Source organism: Rhinichthys klamathensis, unplaced genomic scaffold (assembly GCF_029890125.1).
Source record: "Rhinichthys klamathensis goyatoka isolate OS25496 unplaced genomic scaffold, OSU_Roscu_1.1 h1tg000098l_1, whole genome shotgun sequence".
In the NCBI taxonomy this organism is placed as follows: Eukaryota; Metazoa; Chordata; class Actinopteri; order Cypriniformes; family Leuciscidae; genus Rhinichthys; species Rhinichthys klamathensis.
The window spans coordinates 1210866-1230000 of NW_026606637.1; the positions used below are offsets into that span (position 1 = coordinate 1210866).

The following is a 19135-nucleotide window of genomic DNA, read 5'->3' on the forward strand; positions in this document are numbered from 1 at the left end:
CACAAATTAAGATATTTTTGATGAAATCTGAGAGGTATCTGACTTGCTGAGGTATCTTGAGTTGCTGTATGAAAACGCTATAAGTGTATTTTAAGGCTATTGAAAGACTTAAAACTACATAAACATTCTTGATATAGCCATGGAAAAGGCTGGCTTCGTGCATAGCTCCCATGTTTAAGTCTGTAATGTTTTAACAAGTATCCCCTTTTGTCACAAGCAAATATGCAATACTTACATTTCCAGATCATCTTGATTAGCCTTGATTTGAATCTGCAGAGTAACAAAAAAACATTAGATTGCTTTTTACATAAGAAAAAAATATATATCTTTTTTGATCTGTTATCTACAAAATTTATATCCAAAATAAAGTACTATCTAGCTATCCATTTATTTATTTAGCATGTCATGATACACTAGACTTGCATTAACTGAAATGTACTAGCTAACACCACGCTGATGAGCACGAGGTTGCATTTCTTTGGCTAGACTACACATGGGCTAGTATTTCTTGCGGGCAGTCGAATTTCAATTTAAGCTATTTGTTTAATACTTCACTCACAAAGAAATGTAAAAAAATCTAAAAGGTTAATGATAAAGTTGCGCTGTATTTAAGCCATGTTGAACATTTCTAATATGGCAAACCGCCAAGATGCAAAAACACCATCGAAAAAAGATATCGTTTTACACAACAGACGACATTTTCGTTCATATATTTAATGAGAATTATTGATCAAAAAAGGTTAAGCATTAGATTTTAAATGTGACGATCCCAAAGAGCATGTCGTATCAGAACTAACTTATAAAAGTGTCGGTTGCGACTGATCGATACAACATGATGGCGAACGTTAACATGTAAACACAGCCTAAACTTCCATATAGTTTTACTGGCTAAATCTTATACATCTCATTTATCTATGTGTTATAACGTATTCGCTGTTTAAGACCAAAATGTACTACTACTCACCAGCAAACGTGCATGATGAAAGTCCAGATGAACAGATGAAAATGCGCGCTCCATCCACGTCAGTGACGTCAGTTCAAAGAGCCAATCAACATCTTCCTTGTATTGCGTTGCATTGACAACAGACTAAAATAAGCTAAGTTAAGTACATTCAATCTATACAATTCAATAGAATGAAAAGTATCATGCAAATCGTACAACAAACTAAAAACATGGAGTAATTGTGCAAACATTTTAGAGTTTATGTTTATTGTACCTAAGTAGTTTGAATTAAAACAATTTCAGGGATAACAGTGTGGTTTATGTACATCCACTTTGGAGATGTGTGCTTACTGGAGCTCCCCTGATAGCAATACATAATAGAATGTGTTTTTACAGCAAAATCATCAGCAAAATGATCACTATATTATACTGTCTAACGTCTTTACACCTTCAACAATTCAACAGTTTACTCTAGTCTACTGTTTTTCAACACATTTTAACACAAGGAACCGTGTTTACTCACATTTGAAAAGTCCCTGAACTCCGCGATGTTGATAATGACGTATGCTCTCCCGTGGCCTCTTGGGATAGAAAAGTATCCTTCGATGGTTGCTTCAGAATCTGGGCAGAAGCAATAGGTCATCTGGGAACTTCTCGCCTACTCTTTCATAAATATTGATGTTTCAAACATACTACTTTCTTTCACGTACTACATAGTAGGTAAGTAGACATATTCAAACGCGTTTTCTCCTACTATATAGTAGGTAAGTAGGCATATTCGAACGCACTATTAGTATACGTACGTCCGAATCTTGCGAGAATTAGTACGTCACAGGTAATTCTCGCCTACTCTTTTATGAATACTAAGGATTCGTACATACTTTTTTGCTCGCCTACTGTTTTTCCCCTACTATATAGTAGGAAGTATGCGGTTTCGAACGCAGCCACTGTCACAGCCAGTGAAGGTATGGAACACAGGAAGGGCCTTGAATTTGTCAGGACCCAGAGACTTGGCAATCTCATTGGCAGGTATGTATCTGAAGTTCTTGTCAGTCCCAAATGCCACCAACAACTCCTCAATATCCAGCTCTGACACGTGCAATGGCTAGAACCACAACAGTTGCTCCAAAGTGCGCAGGGTGATCTTTTTAAATCCTTTTCTTGCAGCATACCCCGAATGGAGTAGCATCCTTGTATCTGCCTCTTCATGTGTGCAAGGGGCAATCTGATCTGATTCTTTTGGGTAAGATGATTGGGTCTGTATGTCTAAACAACTTGTTTGGTAGTCGACATTTCCACGTTTCCTGGCCAGAAAGTAAAAGAGCTCTGTTTTGTTTTTATCCACTCTCAGGAAGCCTTTCCAGTTGGTTTGTTAACTTGTTTTTTCCCGCTTCTGGGACTTTAAGCTGTTAATTTCATAGCAGTCCCATACAACATCTTCTCTGTTAACCCTTTCAAGTTTTTCTTTAATATAAGGTATGAAGATCTTGCAGGAAAAGTCATTAAAGGTTTCAGCTACGCCTGGTTTCAGCATGTTGATGACTGCTGACCCATCTAATATTTAGGCCTGCATAAAGTCTTCACCTAGCATAAAGTTCTTTAAACATTTTGAACAAAAATATTTTCAAATTTATATGGAACAATAAACCAGATAAAATTAAAAGGCAGTACCTGTATAATTCTTATGATAACGGTGGACTGAATTTAAAAAATCTTCAAATGATGGACTTGAAAGCCTCCTGGGTTGCTAAAATGTATCACAACAAACAATGGATCACGAGCCAGAGATTATATTCAGCCTTTTCCTTCTTCTCGAACAATATATTTCCTTTTTACCAAACAAAAACAATACATATTGATAAACTATTTCAAAACAGTTTAAAAGAGTTATCACCATTCTTCAAGGATGCACTGAAAGCTTGGTTGAATTTCCAGTACCACCCTCCAGATACAATTCAAGATATTCAGACACAGTTCTATGGATGAATTCAAACATTACGGTTGGAGACAGACAAGCCATTGTTGTGGGAGGAATGTCTCAAAAATGGGTTAATTTTTGTCAATGACCTTTTAGACTTATCTGGAGATTTTATTTCTTTTGAAAATTTGAGAATTTTTTTTGGCATTTCTCTCGATCGGTTACAATTCAACCAGCTGATTTCTGCAATCCCTAAAACTTGGAAAATAAAATTGCAAAATGGTAAGAAAAATAAATTAATGGTTTGCCTCCCACCAATAAGATGCCTAAAATGGTTGTCTGGTGTAAAGATAAATAAAATAATGTATATTTGGAATTTAAATATCACAGGCACTGCACTTTTTCCACACAGAACCTGACAGTTTTGGGAAGATGAATTTAATGATCCAATTTTGTGGAAGGATTACTTTAGAACAATTAATAGAACTACAATTGATTCATATTCCAGAATATTTCAACTTAAAATCTTTTATAAAATGATTGCAACAAAAACATCTTTATTCAAATGGCAGATAGAAAAGGATCCCTGTTGCAGGTTCTGTGGGGATAAGGAGGAGGACTTGATGCATTTGTTTTATTTTTGCCCATATGTGGTTAAGTTTTGGGTCAGTATACAGTCATGGTTACGGTCTATGGATATTATTTTACGAATCACACCTCAGAATATTTTGTTATGTGTCTTTGAGGGCAAATGCACACATTTTTTGAATATGATTATCTTGATGGGTAAAATGTTTATTTTTAAAGCTAAAACTATATCAAATTTATGTATAATAACTTTAAGAATAGAGTTTACCATCAGTATATGCTGGAAACAATTATAGCAACAAATAACAACAGAATAACTGAGCATGAAAAGAAATGGAATGTCTGCTTACTTGAGTTAGAGATATAAATATTAGGTGTACTCTCTTAAAGGTGTGCCCTGTGTTATGTTATAAATGTTTTGCTAATTGTATTGTATTTTGTTTATTAATTTTTTGATCAGTATTATTGATTTATTTTAATTTATAATTTATTTGATTTATTGTTTGCTTTGTGCTTCCTTTCTATTTATAGTTTGCTTTCCTGTCACAACACTATGAATGTGTGGATGATTGTGGTTGTGATTGTGGTATGAATGCATGGGGGAGTGATTGGGGTGGGTGGGGGGTTTGAAGCTTGTCTTGTAATTTTATTCTGTAAACAAGTAAATAATAATAATAAAAAAAATAATAATAAAAAAGAAATATTTAGGCCTGTGGTCTGGGGCACTGTTTCGTGATGCACTGTCTGGGGCACTGCTTATACTGTTTTCGAGGCAGATCAGCCTTGTATCCCAAGCGTACCCCACCATGAAGTGAGAGTGATGGAGGCTAGAACTGATTTTCATTTTTTTAAGAAGTTTTCTACGTTCCCATCACGTGTCTGACAGGCAATATAGAGTATGGAACAATGCACAGTCATTTTTCAGCAAGTTTTGTCTTGGACTGTACTCTTTTTGGAGCTGTTTTAAAAAGAGGGAGCTTGTTCCTCTTCAAAGGGGCAGTGATGCGTTTTGTGCCCTGCATCCTCTCTGCAACAAAGAGTTTGTACTGCTCTTGGCTCATCCTCTCTGCAACCTGAACAGCATCCACAACAGCTTGGTCTGCTAACTCTCTTGAGTTCAGCTTCAAAAGGTTGTTGCTGTCCTCTGCGAAGGGCTTTTCCCATTTCCTCAATCACGTCAACCAGAGACACCCTTACTGCTGAACTCCATGGCATTCTCAAACTCATCATTAATGCTGGGTACACACTACAAGATATTCGTGGTGATTTTGGACCAATTTCTTCCCTTCTTTCCGATTATCTTGCTAGCTCTACAGATTATCTTATCAGATTTTCCTGTGGTGTGAGGTGTGTTAAGAGTGACTGAATCTGCTCGGAAGAACGTCAGAACCACCCCCGATCTCTAATCGAATCAGAAATCCTGTTGTGTGGGGGGAACCTTGAGGACAAACGCACGCACGCTCTGGAGATCATCACGTGAAACGAAACAATACCCAATCAGAAAGCGAGCTGATGGAAGACTCACCTCCAGCTCATGCTGTAACATGTAAAGTTGTGTTCACACAGTCTCCACGATTTCATCTAAAATTTTGCTTACTTTTTTCTGTAAGGGTAGGGACACACCCAACCCACGCCAAATTTTCACATGTCACCTGGACTATTAATAATATCATCAAATATCTTACTGTTTTCCCTAATAGACCTGATAAAGAAAAGTCATCAGTTCTTCAGTGACTGAATAAGGTGACATCTATCATTGTTGTATTTCCTACAGTGAAGTAGTACATGATCAGCTGTTTCTTATTGGCTACAGTGTATGCATTCCTCAGTTGGGTGCTTGCCAATTTTATATAATTTACTGTTAAGTCCAGTATGACCTATTCTCAGCCAAGTTATGATATTTTCTTCCCTTCGTTTCCTGGTCTCCCTCCTCCCAGCACCAACTTGTTTTTGTATATTACATAAATGTCTACCTGTTTCATTGCCCTCCCAATTTACCTGCCATACTGATTGTGCATATGTTCTAATGTGTACTTTAGCTTTACTTAATGGGACTTGTAGATCTACTTGCTTTATTCTTAGAATTTGTTTAGCCAGAATATACACCTTCTCATTTCCCTCCACACCAACATGAGCAGGAACCCAAACGAAGTGTGTAGATATACCCTTAACTTTTATACCGTACATCATATGGAACATTTAATTGATAATATTCATCCTACATGACGTCCGAGTTTGTTGAGGATCAGTGCCGATGGCTGTCGTGAAAACTTGTATACAGTGTAGTATAGAGATGGCTATACCATACATGTGGCAGGCAGTACAAGTGACAATAACAGGAGATGACATGACTCACCGTGTTTGTTGACTGATCCAACTCACCTCAATTGTTTGATGGACTCGTAAAAGGCACTAGAGAAAATTATGGTAAATACAGATGGCAGGTTAACTGATGTCATCAAAATCATTGACTAGTACTGACTATTACATTTTGAATGCATATATCTTCTACATTAGCTTATAGATAATCTTAAGGCTAACATGTTCTTACTTAAAGGCAAAACAAAATTTGCTGGGGACTTTAAATGTCATATAAAAACAGCACAATTTTACCCTGTTCAAACCATCCTACAGAGTATTTGTAATTAAATGTTTACAATGTAATAAAACTCCAGAACCTTATTTCAACAAAAGACAGAGTGTGTAGTCGGACAAACTCACCTCCGGTTTTCACACTAGTCATACGCTAAAACACAAGAGTGACTTCTGCCACCTTTATTTAACTTTATTTAACAAAAACATTCTGGTTCTTTGTCAGGTTCTGCTGGGCTTACATTTACAATGAAACCATTGTAAGGGTGGATTTCCTACAGTGGTTCAGGCTGCAGGACTGCCCAATAACTAAAGAAACTTTATCAGCAAGATGGTAGAAAACTGTACATTTCTTGTCTATTACCACCCACTGCTACTTATACCAACGACGGAAATAAGCGCAGTTACAATAGCTAAATATGTGGGAGAGCATTGCTCTCTGACAATATGGTCATGGTTACACTTAAAATAGTTACAAAATAGATGTATGAGATGATAAAAACATGCCATTAATCCTACCCAGCATATATGTAAAATGTTACCTGAGGGATAGAGAGAGAGAGAGAGAGAGAGAGAGAGAGGGGCTTTAGAAAAATCAGATAGAAAGAGCCAGAGCAAAGAAGAGCCAGCAAAAAGACTGAAAAAAAAATGTGTTTGTGTGTGTGTGTGTGTGTGGGCGTACGTGTGTGAATGAGACTATTGTTTTTAAGACATTATTATTATTATTATTACTTTGGTTGGTTTTTTGTTAGAGACTTGTGCCCTGTGTGTTGTAATTTGTCCGGAATGTGTCTAAATAGTTTGTTCTGTTTGTCTTGTCTATTGTATCTTGTCTTGTGTGTTAAAAAGAAAAGAAAGAAAAGAGTGTTGTAGGTATAAAGTGAAGGGGAATGTGCATTGAGGTGGTGGTTCTTTCATGCGTGTTTTTTTTTTTTGTTTTGTTTTTTTCTATTGCATAGAGGATATTGGTTAATACTGGGATGGACTTGGATGGAAACCAGGTGTCCAGGTTGTTTGTCTCTGTTTTTCTTTGTACTTGCAAAATAAAAAAACAATTCTATAAAAAAAAAAAGCCCCAGCGAAAAGAAGAGCCAGAGAATAAAAGAGACGAGCAACAGATCCAATATTCTTTTATCCCCTCCTTGACCATGTGACTGTAACCCAAATGTGAGACATTAGAAGACACCTGATGTACACACATCTTGGCCTACAGGCCTTGAGCACTATCAACACCTCTGCCTTTAGGAATTCTAAATGGTCCTTGGGGTAGAAAGAGGGGGGTTGAAACAGTAAAAGCAATTGTCTTTGTTCACTTTCAAATATCTTTGAATATTTTCAACCTTACACCATTGTCTCCTCACCCGTTGTGATACACTTTTATATTTTTGGAATTGTGTTAAAGCAGCACTAAGTAGGATTTCCGTTTTTGTCAAACAGCGACCCCTAGAGTCGCTGTGGAGTACTTGTACTGTCGTGAATAGCACTCACGCAGAGATGGCTCGCACTCACGGCCGGATCCCCTCCCCCTGTACACCGGTACCTGTTCAGTAGGATGGACGCTGTAACGAGTGGAAATAAGGTATGGCCCCTTTAAGAGCTGCGCGCGCCCTGTTTAGCTGTCGGCAGTCTGTATTGTATGTGCGCCTCGAACACCACATGTATACAGCGCCGGGTTATTTCTGTTTGATGCTCATTTTATCAGAATTTTATCAGATCTGTTTTTTGCCGTAAAGCAATTCGTTACCTCGCGAGACCTGATATCACACGATACTTCCTAACACTGACGCCGGCGGCCCGCCGGCCCAAAGTTGCAAGGGTGGTTTTGCGGCTCACAGGCACCAGGGGGGTGCGAGACGACCACCATTCAACACGAAATCAGTAATATATACATTACAATGACTCCAAAGCTGTTCGGTTAAGGTAAAAAAGTTACTTAGTTCACCTTTAAAGGAACAACATCTGTCTTGTGCCCATGCACACAAAATGAATTAACACTGCCTGCATCAAATGAGTCATCCTCGCACTTATTCAATAATGGGAACGACCCGATGATCTTAACAGAGTGCTAGAAAAACCTCTTCAAGGTACACAGAAGGTTTGAAATGTTCAGGCAGAGGCAGTCTGCAATTTGCAGCACTGAAATCTGGAGCCCAGAAATGATTTGTTAATAGTTTGGCCAAAAATTTTAATTCTGTTATAATTTTGTCATGTCACTTCAAACTTTGATTTTCTACAAGCTGACTTTTTCAACTTTGTGATTAAATTTTTCCGCCATTAAAGTCAGTATGAAATGAAAATTCACATTATTTTCTTAATGCTTGTTATAACTTATTGGTCTTATTGTGAACAATTCATCCATGCATGTGTCAATTTTAAAAATCTCTTTGGCCTAAACATTTTTCATTAAAAGCTCAACTCGGTCTTCCTGTGAAACTATCTCTACATCTTTCTTACAATCGATTGCAAACTTGCATTTAGATCTGCCTCCATCCAATGAACAATTGACAAATAGAACCAACTACAGTTTTTTTTCAACAATTTGTTTCACTCGAATGTATGTTACAATACGAAAGAAAAGTTATGTCACTAGTTTCATTACATTGTGTCTTTAACAGCTGTCTGGAGGGAAACTTATCTTTGAATGACAACTTACATTTCAGTCTGTTACTCATGACCACTTTCAGAAGACATAACCCTAATACAATTTAATTATTTTTAAAGCTTGAAAGTCTCAGTAACCATTTATTGTGACTGCATGAAAAAGAGAAACCAGGAAATTCTAAAAAATGTTTTTTTTTTGCGAACTATGTGAAGTGCAGAGACACTGAATACAGAGTCTGTCTCTGCATTCATGACAGCTGTTTTAACAGAGAACTGCACCAGACAGCCTCAGTGAACTCCTCTTTCCCACCTACGCTCCATCAGGACTTCAGAGAACCGAAGATGTCACACACAGTCAGACACACAAACACGCTCCTAGATTCTAGTTCTAATGAAGAATGAAAGTTTTTATGACGTCTTTTTTTGACATGTTCTGCACGTCTGATATAGACGTTCATCGAACCTTCGTACAAGTTTAAAAACTAGTTCAAATGTGGCCATTGTGGACACATTTTCAACATCATTTATGGTCTCATTTAGACAAGTTATACTGTTTCTGGACCAAATAAACACTCAGGATGCATTATATTAAAACTCATGTTTATTTCAATGTAATTTCCTTACATTGTGTAGAAGTTATTTGTTTCATTTTAAATCACCATTGTGGTGATCAGTGTTTGCTTTAATTGGGCTCTTGGTCCCAGTACTTCTTACTTTAGCTTTTCTAACCATAACAAATCACCTATTAGAGTAGCTAAATGAGGGGTGGTTGGGGCTTTGCAGATTTTTTTTACTCTCTGAAATTTTCCATGTTGCCTCAATCATATTGCCAGTCATTTTACTGTTTATCCAGTTAATCCATGATGCTCCTTCTATGATTTAGTGAATTGCTGCAAATTCCATTGAAATTCACCTATGAAACTCTTAAAGGGATAGCTCTCACAAAAATGAAAATTCTGTTATTATTTACTCACCCTCTGTTAGATTATTTTCTTCATTCATAGGCGTAATAGGGTATGTCCCCACCACTTTTTGCCAGGGTCGATATTGTCACCACCACTTTTTGAAACAACTCACGGCACAGATGTACCTATACCTAATATGAATAAAACATCTCCAGTTACCTAGCAGAGCATTAATTTTTTTCGTTTGTTAAATAAGAGGTGATCTGGTGCTGGAATGTGTTGTTTTTTTAAATCAAGCTGATTGCGCCGCTGTTATCAGTGGCGTGGATGCAATGTTCTCTTGTGGCTCGTGCACAGTCTTCACACTCAGACGAGCGCATTGGCCGTTGTGGAGACTCTTTATTCTTTCCAGTGAAATCACAAAACAAAACTGCACACAAATGTGTCCCTGCTCTTGATATACAATCATTGATTAACATATTCGGTTTTGATGAAAAAAAACAAAAACAAAACGATACGTGGGCGGATTAGAACCTCTGACATGGTTAAAGGTATAGTCCACCCAAAAATAATAATTCTGATATTAATTATTTACCCTCATGTCTTTCCAATCCCGTAAAACTTTCGTTGGGGAGTTCGAAAGCTATCAGATTTCATCAAAAAGATTTTCATTTGTGTTCCAAAGATGAAAGTCTTACAGGTTTGGAACGACATGAGGGTGAGTAATTAATGACCAAATTTTCATTTTTGGGTGGACTATCCCTTTAACAAAAGCTCTACCACTAGACCATTAGGGTACACAAGCACATTTTATGGATCTATGAATTTATTCACATGAAAAATCTCTGCACTAACGATATATTGTATTAAAGGTAGATGTAATGATGAAACTATCTCATTAAACATGAGTTCTATGTCGATTAATTACACCCAATGTACTATTGAAATTGATTTCTAGACATTGTCAGTGGTAAGGGGTGATTTGCCTCTTATCTCATTATCTCATAATGACATTTGTCTCTCCCATACATTACATTTTTTGTCCCTTCATTAAAAACCGCAACTCGCCCCTGCGGTAAAAACTGGTCCAGACCAGATAACAAAGTCTTTTTTCCATTTTGTATCTTTCCGTTGAACTTGTACCCTTCCTAATGAACTAATGTATACATTATGATGAAATATCTCTTTTCTGTGTGGGTTGTGACACCTGTCACATTCCGTTGGGTATATGGCGACTATACTATATTGTGTCTTAAGAGCTTAACTGTGAGCCCAAGTATATTTACACCCACCAAACTTGTATGACTGTCTTTTTTCTGTGGAGCACAAAATAATATATTTTGAAGAGATTTTGTATGTCAACAAAAATCTATGGAGTCAAATGTTGTTTTGGACTTTGTTGACTTTCATTCTATCCATGTACAAAAGACCCAGAGAATGAATCACTTAAAATGATCATTATATGTACACAAAAGTGATCTGCTACCTCTGTTCTATCTCTGTTGCAGTACTTACACGAGAATGGAGTTGTTCACAGAGACCTCAAACCAGAAAATCTCCTCTATGCTGACTTGTCAATAGACGCACCTCTTAAGATAGGTAACAAACTGTATACTCATACATTTAATCCATTATCTCTTTGATGTGGGAGATATGAGACGGAACAGTGTACTCTGTCAGTAATGAATGGGTTTTTATTGATCCAATCTTTTCTGTAATGTCCACAGCGGACTTTGGCCTTTCTAAAATAATTGATGAGCAAGTGACAATGAAGACAGTATGTGGTACCCCTGGCTACTGCGGTGAGTCTGAATTTAAGATAGCATATTATTTAAGTTATGATTTATTTCGTTATTTTTTAGATAAACACATACCTCTAAAATAAACCATTTAGATATCCACAAGTAAGCGAATTCCAGTAAATGACTTATAAAGTTTTATAAGCCAATTCATTTGCAATAATTTGCCTCTATTATCACATCCACTCAGCTCCTGAGATCCTCAGAGGAAACGCTTATGGCCCTGAGGTCGACATGTGGTCAGTGGGAGTCATCCTTTATATTTTGTGAGTAATACATTTACATTAATCTAATAAAATTACTTTTATCTGACTTGCAAGTATATGGAAAAATGTAAACACAAGTGCTTAATCATATGAAGTTTTTTTAACACTTTAGTGGCATATGAAAAGTGATAATGTCAATATATAATATACTTTTTCAAAAAACAACTATGTGATAATTATTCAACCCCTATTCAACATTGCTGTTTTTAAATTACTTAATTGTAGGGTATAAAATTTTGTTAAAACACAATTAAACCTTTGGAAACACTATAACAGCACTTTAGTTGTGACACATGCATATATTTAGCTCATGCTAATGCTAAGAGAAGAAGGATATGGCTAAGGGGAATAGGATGTTTGTTAATAGTAGCTTACCCTAAAAACCCTCAATAATCTGCTCAAGAGTTACAAGATGTTGAATGGAGGAAAAAAAAAACATTTCAATGCAGACTATAAGAAGAACACTAAAGACTATTAGAACATTACTTCATGCCCGGACACCTCGACGAACGCCACTCTTGACCAGGAGAACAGGTTGACTTGAATATGCTAAAAATAATTTGATTAGGCCTATGGAGTTTTAGAAACATTTTTTTGTAGTGATGTGACCAGACATTTTGGCAAAGATGATAAAGCCTTCATTGTGTAAACTGAAGTTTCACTGGATCATTGGACTTTCCAGCAGGACAATGATCCCAAGTATACACCCAAATCTACCAAAGCATGGTTTAGGGATTGGTCTTGGAATGTTCTTGAGTGACCTGCTCAGTCTGCCCCTTGAAAAGCTTTGGTGAGATTTGAAAAACAAAACAAAAAATATGAGTGAGTTGGAAGCTTTTGCACACAAGGAATGGCCTAAGATTCCAGTAGAGAATGTAAACACTTTACAGGTAACGTTTATTTGTCATTAAAAAGAGTAAATGATTCTCTACCAAATTTGACTTTTGGGGGTTGATTGATTTTGTATCTAGATGATTAGAGCCACTTTGATGTTTTATTTTTCATTTGAACTCAGTACAAAACTTTACATTCTCAGAATCTCTCAAATATGTATTAAAGGGGTCCTATAATGCCCCTTTTTACAAGATGTAAAATAAGTCTCTGATGTCCCCAGAGTGTGTATGTGAAGTTTTAGCTCAAAATATCCAACAGATAGTTTTTTTTATAGCATATTAAAATTGTCACTTTTTGAGGGTGAGCAAAAACTAGCCATTTTTGTGTGTGTCCCTTTAAATGCAAATGAGCTGGCCCCCTTTCAAGAAGAGAGCGGAGCTTCAGGAGTTAGTGTCAGCAGCTCTGATTACCTCACGGAGACAGGCACTCAAAATGTCAGAAACTGTTCAGCCTTTTATTTTGAAACCTGAGCCGGACAATGATGGAGAGACTCAAGAAGAAGTGACAACACGTGGAATGCAACAGGACGTTTCTGAATGGTTAGTTGATGAATTTATGTAGCTGATGTGGAGTTAACTATCTTCAAGTCATTGATTAGCATAATTCTGTCATGATAATCTATAAATCGCTCGTGTGGGAACTGTTGTAAAATGCCTACAGAGCCAGAGAATATGCTTCATGAAGATAGAACAGGTATAGTTTAGTTTAATTACGGTTATAGCTGATGGTGTCATCTTGCTTTTATGACATGCTATTGCATTTGCGTTACATACTGTATTGCAATAAATGTGAAAAGACGGATGCGACAGCTTGAGCCGACTCCCAAATGTGCTCTACTACAACAACTCTTCATCTTCTCATCATGGCCTCATTCCCTTTGTTGCGTGTTTCCAGTGGCAAGGTTTATGTAAATTTTAGGGTTAGTGATGTCACTAACTTGGGAAGAAGCTCATTGTAGTCCCTACCAGCCATTTGTTGTAGTCCTTAAACAGCGATTTCTTTAAAAGAAAATATCTCTCTTTGCTTTGAACTGTGAGCGTCGTAACTTTGCAGATGTTGTTTATGATCAAACAGCAACATTACACACTAACTAAAGTTAAAAAAAGTGAAATCATAATCAACCACCCCTTTAATAAACCTTCTATGATGGTTTGCTGATGTTAAGAAAACAACTTAAGAAATCCAGAATGCCTTGCAGGTCAGGGGGATTCAATAATTCCATACTCATGTTATCCCCCTGACCTATAAGACATTCTGGATTTCTTAAGTTGTTTTCTTAAGATTTCTTAAGTGCCAGTTGTTCACCTCACCTATACAGGACATGTAACAAAGAATACTAGCGCACATAAACAACTTCTTCAAGCTTGGAGTTGGTCGAGCTCTTGGTCTAAACAGGAAACTTTCCCAAAACATACTGATAGCATGTTCTTTCTTTCAGTAAGAGGTGCAGATAATATTTGTCATTATTCTCTAGTGTTTGAAGATGAAGAAAATGCTTTAAATAAGAAATTGTTCATGTAAGCGTAAGGCTGAAGTGACCCCAATGACCTCGGATGTCTTGTTCAGTGTTGGGTGCCTCTCTCAAAAACATGGAGAGAGCACGTTCCAGTAAACAAACAATTATATGATTAAGTAAAATCTCATAAGCTTGAAGAAGTCATACAAATAATTTAATATGTAGAAGGCTAAATATTGATTATTGAATATTACCTTGATTATAATCACTCATCAGATATACATTGAAGCGGCAGTGGATTCCGGAAATCTGACCCTTCACAGCGATTTGTAGCAAATTAGCTCAAAAGGGAGATATGTATAATTAATTACAATGGATTATAAGTAATTATAAATATTTAGATTCGTTTTAGAATGGACTGTAGCAGAATTAATATTACAATCATTTAATCAGTTCGACCACCGAACAGACAGTTACCATCAGTTATCAATTCTAGGAGATAAATTATCTTCCTGGCCAAGAAAGAATAACTTTTTCCTACTGTATACAGTACTAGCAGTGTGAGAGCATGTAGCAAAATCAAACATTTAAGTGACTGATCTGTGAGCCGCAAACACAGAGACAAGCGTGAATATTGTGGGTTTAATATATGAAACTACGGGAGGCTATTCTGGAGGCTATATAAGAGAGGTGGGAGATTATATACAGAATAAAGAAAGTAAAGAGAGAGAGAGAAGAGCAAAGAATGGTAAGATTTACAATCAGTTAACCACAGCCCATGAGAACCATCAAAGAATCGGAATCACCTTTAAAGTAGGCAAAGACTTAGAAACGGATCTAAAGGCTGCAAACCGGTTACTTGCATTTTGGTTGCAGAACAAGTCTAGATGCGGTAGATTCTGGAGATTCTTGATGATTTTGCTAGGAGTGTGCTGAAGGGTTCACTGGGTGCTCCATGTTGTATCCAACAAAGTCAACTTGTTGCCAGGAAAAGTCAGGAAGCATGGTGTCTCAAAGAAATTGAGCAAAGATGTTCTATGTAGGGAGCTCTTAAAGCCTTATCAGTCACACCTCTCCTGTGCTGTCTTTGAAGCTTGAGGAGAGCTCCAGACACTGTCTGCGCTAGGGTAGACCAGGGGAGCAGACGATAACCGCATTTGAAGAGAAGTTGGGCCGGGGGCCGGGGCCAGTGATCAAGTTTTTATGACGCCTCAAGCCTTTGACCACATTCATATGCTACAAACCCTACTCGATCACTCCCCCCCTCCCCCTCCCCCTCCCCCCTTTATTTTTTTTTTAACATAGCACTCAGATACGTGTGTGGCTTTTTTAAAATACAGTTCCACTTTGCCCCCAGTTCCTCAGAGCGAGAGTTAGCTTTAAGCACACTTTTTCTTTCTCTCCTCGTTCCTAGAAAGGGCACAGATAAACTCGGAGGAGCTGAAAGGAATAAAAAGGGTGCAAGGGCTTAAAGGGACACTTCACCCATTTGCATTAAGCTTTGTATTGTTAGAAACCCAGTCATATATTATAATGATCGTGGATTTTTCCTTTATCTTTCCCTGAGATGGGAGAAATAAGGATTTAAGTGTTTTACTTCCTGCTTATTATGACGTAAAAATCGTAATTTTGCGTCATAATAAGCAGGAAGTCACATTTCATTGAAAAGTGTAGAGACTACAAACACAAGCTCATCATTTATTCAGGGTGTGGGACCCACTCACGCTACAGACCTATTACAGATCAGTGGGTGGGACTTCACTTGCCGATACAGAAAGCAATATCCGCCATCTTGTTTGGAAGCTAAGCTAACAAGCGCTGTGGAGATAGGAAGTTACGACAATGACGGAAGAAACTAAACATGATATGGAAGAAGAGGATTTTGAAATTCTGCTGCTCGAATCCGATGTTCGTGGCTATCTTTACGAGCCGCAATATAGTGAAGAGCAGCTGAGGCTGATGGAGGAACAGGAGGCGGCTGTCTGTCGCGGACGAGGAGCCCGGACTGGCTCGAGCTGGGCGGACTGCTGGTGCCTGTGCTCTCGCTGTGCGCTACGGACACAGATAGAGTCCGTCTGCTGCAGAGAATTTCAACGATGGCAATTTCTCCTGGGCGAAATCTCTGAATCAGACGAGCACACGGACGTTTGTGTTGTGATGTGAACCATCCTAGTTTCGCACCGCATATGTTCTGACTGAACATCCAGGTATCATGCAATAATTCACCATATAGAAAGAAATACAAACGAGGAGTAATTCACTAATGAGTTTGCCAATGTAACGGGGTTCGTTGTTGTGGGAAGAATGAGGCGGGAACCGGCAAACATTTAAACATTTTAATAGTAAAATTAACAAATACAAAACAAAAGTATAAGCCAGCAGCCACACACGACAGAAACAAAACACAACATAAAATCAGGCCTGTTCCTCTCTTGATCTGCCCTGTCGTCGCTCCTCCTTTTATGCTTCCGCTCCTCGGTGAGAGATGCGAGAGAGACCGGCGCATCTCACAGGTGTCGTTCATTATCACCCACGCCACCGGCCTCGCGCCGCCCTCACGTCCCTCGCCCTCTTCCTGCTCGCCACAGCCAACTAATTATAAATTTTGTGTGAAATGAATTTCTAACTCTGGTGGCAGCTAACGTTAGCCTTGTAGACGGAAGAGTGATTTATCTGATGTTTGCGCTGTTCTGGATTAGTGGGAGTGGCTTGCGGAGCTGTGCAAGGTGGTGCATTGTGGGAGTCGTTGTCTTACATACAAATGCGCCCTAAAGTTATTTTCTGTCTTTTCTCGGTCAAAAGGGCACCAAATTCAAAATTTCTTTTACATTTCGACTACATATATGACCCACTTTCAATAAAGATTAATGTTGAAATGGGTGAAGTGCTCCTTTAACCCTCTGGGGACCAGAAACGCGCCCGCGCGTTTTGCCGTTTTTTTTTCACATAGCAGAAAAATAGACTTAAAATACTCTGTTGATTTTGATCGTACATATAAGTGTTATACATCAATCGATCCTGTTAATTGTCTATTATTTTTCTGTATACTCACAATAAAAACAAAGTTTTGTGCTTTTTGTCAAATAAAGAAAAATAAACATGATGCGAGTTTTGCCTTCTCTCTGTCAGTGCAGTCCATTCTGAAACACGTCCGAAAAATTAACTCTAACTCTGCAAATACTTGTCATACAGGCACGAGAGGTTTTTCTTTATGAAGCTTGAATTCTCTTCTTTTTAATGATGTAATTTATATAAAAAACAAATATTCTCAGTTTATGTAATCTGTATGAAAAGAGAGTGCTGTCAGATTTTTTTTCCCCAGCTCATTACACTTCATTACGCGTTAATCTGACACGCCCACGGAGGACGCGCGCTATTCAAACGCAAATGTCGAGGCAAGCCATGACAATGCCCACATCAGCCGTTCCACCGCGGCGGTAAAATGTGGGGTGTATTTGCTGCCTTTTACCGCCAAGAGGCGCTACAATCATAGACTCTGAAAAGTGTTTGTTTATTCTCTCTAATGCGTAATCTGCTGCCGCACCGCACTGATTCAGAGCGTTTGAAAGCTGGTAGCAGATGAATTCAACAAGTGAAACGTAGTTAAAATAATTCATAATCACAATACTGAAATTAGGCTACTGAAATGAAATTGAATAAATAATGAAAAAGTAAAACATTGCAATAAAAACAGTCACAGACGTATAGACGATAGCTCAGTGGTTAACGCAACAACACGAGCTTCGAGGAGCTTCAATCGACTCGGATCGAATCTCAATGTAGCATACATGTTGTTAACCGATGTTGCCCTACAGCGTTTATGTTTAACCTTCTTGATGCTTAAATAGCTAACTGTTTATAACTGTTTACTTATTTAAAGTCAAGAGTTTTGTTTAATTATTATTACAACATAAATTTGCTACATTCCTGGAACCGCAGCCGCTGCACAAAGGACAAAAACTGATGAAGGAAGATTGTCAGCCGATTGCATCAGAAAATGAAAATGAAGAAGCACGTCTTTAGTCTGCTAAATTATTGTGTAATGTAAAAGAACACTAAAATTACTTAAGTTTGAAACCAAGTTCGAACATTTCAAGGTTTAAATAAAGTGTCGGGACAGTTTTTTTTATTTAAAACAGGGTTGCATCGGGTTTAGAGTTTATTTCTTTTGCGATGCAAAATAAGAAACACTAGGCTAATCTTATTCTTGCGACATTTTAAATTTGTATTGCCAAAGAAATGACAGCTATATTAAACAATTAAAACAGTAGGCCTACAAAACGAAAATTGTCCAAAGCAACATAATTAAATTAAAACATGCGTTTTTCTTTGCCTCTCTCGCGCTGAATCTCTTTTTAACAAGTTTATTTAGTCTCCCTCGCTCTCCATATGAAAGAGGAACATTAACACCTATGCCTATTGTCCTGCGCGCTCGATACAGCACTGAACTGTCCCTCCAACCCCCCACCGGCTATTGGAGTCTGAGGCTGATTTAACACAAAGAGAAGTCACAATTCACACTTAAATCGCTATTCTAGACAGTGTTGATAATGAAGGAATTAAATGATTTAAGTTACATGTAGCCTAGTGATATTTCTGTCATAAAAGCTTATTACTAAATATTTAATTATTTCAGTAATTGATGAAATAAAACTGGTTTGGGCCAGCTTTTTCCAAGCAAAACTAAATATAATCTGAAAAAACGCATGTTAATTTGTTTTCATGAACAAAATGTTCAACTCAATATTAAAGTCTACAGGGATCTTTGGATCCTTTCAACCAGGCATGCAATTTGTGAATTAAGTTTTTTTATTTTTATTTTTTATTCAAATAAATATCGAACCACGGTGCTTCGTGGTAATGCTGCTAAATTAAATAACATGTATTGAATAATTATGAACTTAAATGAAACAATATCGCAACATTTCGACAAATGCATTATTTGATCTGTTTTTACATTTTAATTCAGGGCGATTTAGCCTGCTACATTTAATTAGAGCGAGATTTTCACATGTCTTGTCATTTTCTCATTGGGAAGCGCTTACAGGCTACATGTTTGAGTACATCCTCTGTACCTCTCGTTTTCATATGGATTACATAATCAGATAACATTTATTAGCCAGAATATTTAGACATTTAAAGGCTTTAGACAGAGCCGATTTCTTATAGTGAC

General features: G+C 37.5%; 1 protein-coding gene across 2 annotated transcripts in view; it reads left to right on the top strand.

The window, feature by feature from the left end:
- The window catches only part of si:ch73-60h1.1 (calcium/calmodulin-dependent protein kinase type IV), a 255324-nt gene that overhangs the window by 61314 nt on the left and 174875 nt on the right, over positions 1 to 19135 (top strand). For both annotated transcript variants that reach the window (XM_056252643.1, XM_056252644.1), the window contains 3 exons: positions 11056 to 11146; positions 11275 to 11349; positions 11537 to 11612. In XM_056252643.1, the coding sequence (XP_056108618.1) occupies positions 11056 to 11146; positions 11275 to 11349; positions 11537 to 11612 (242 nt within the window). The remainder of the gene's footprint in view (positions 1 to 11055; positions 11147 to 11274; positions 11350 to 11536; positions 11613 to 19135) is intronic.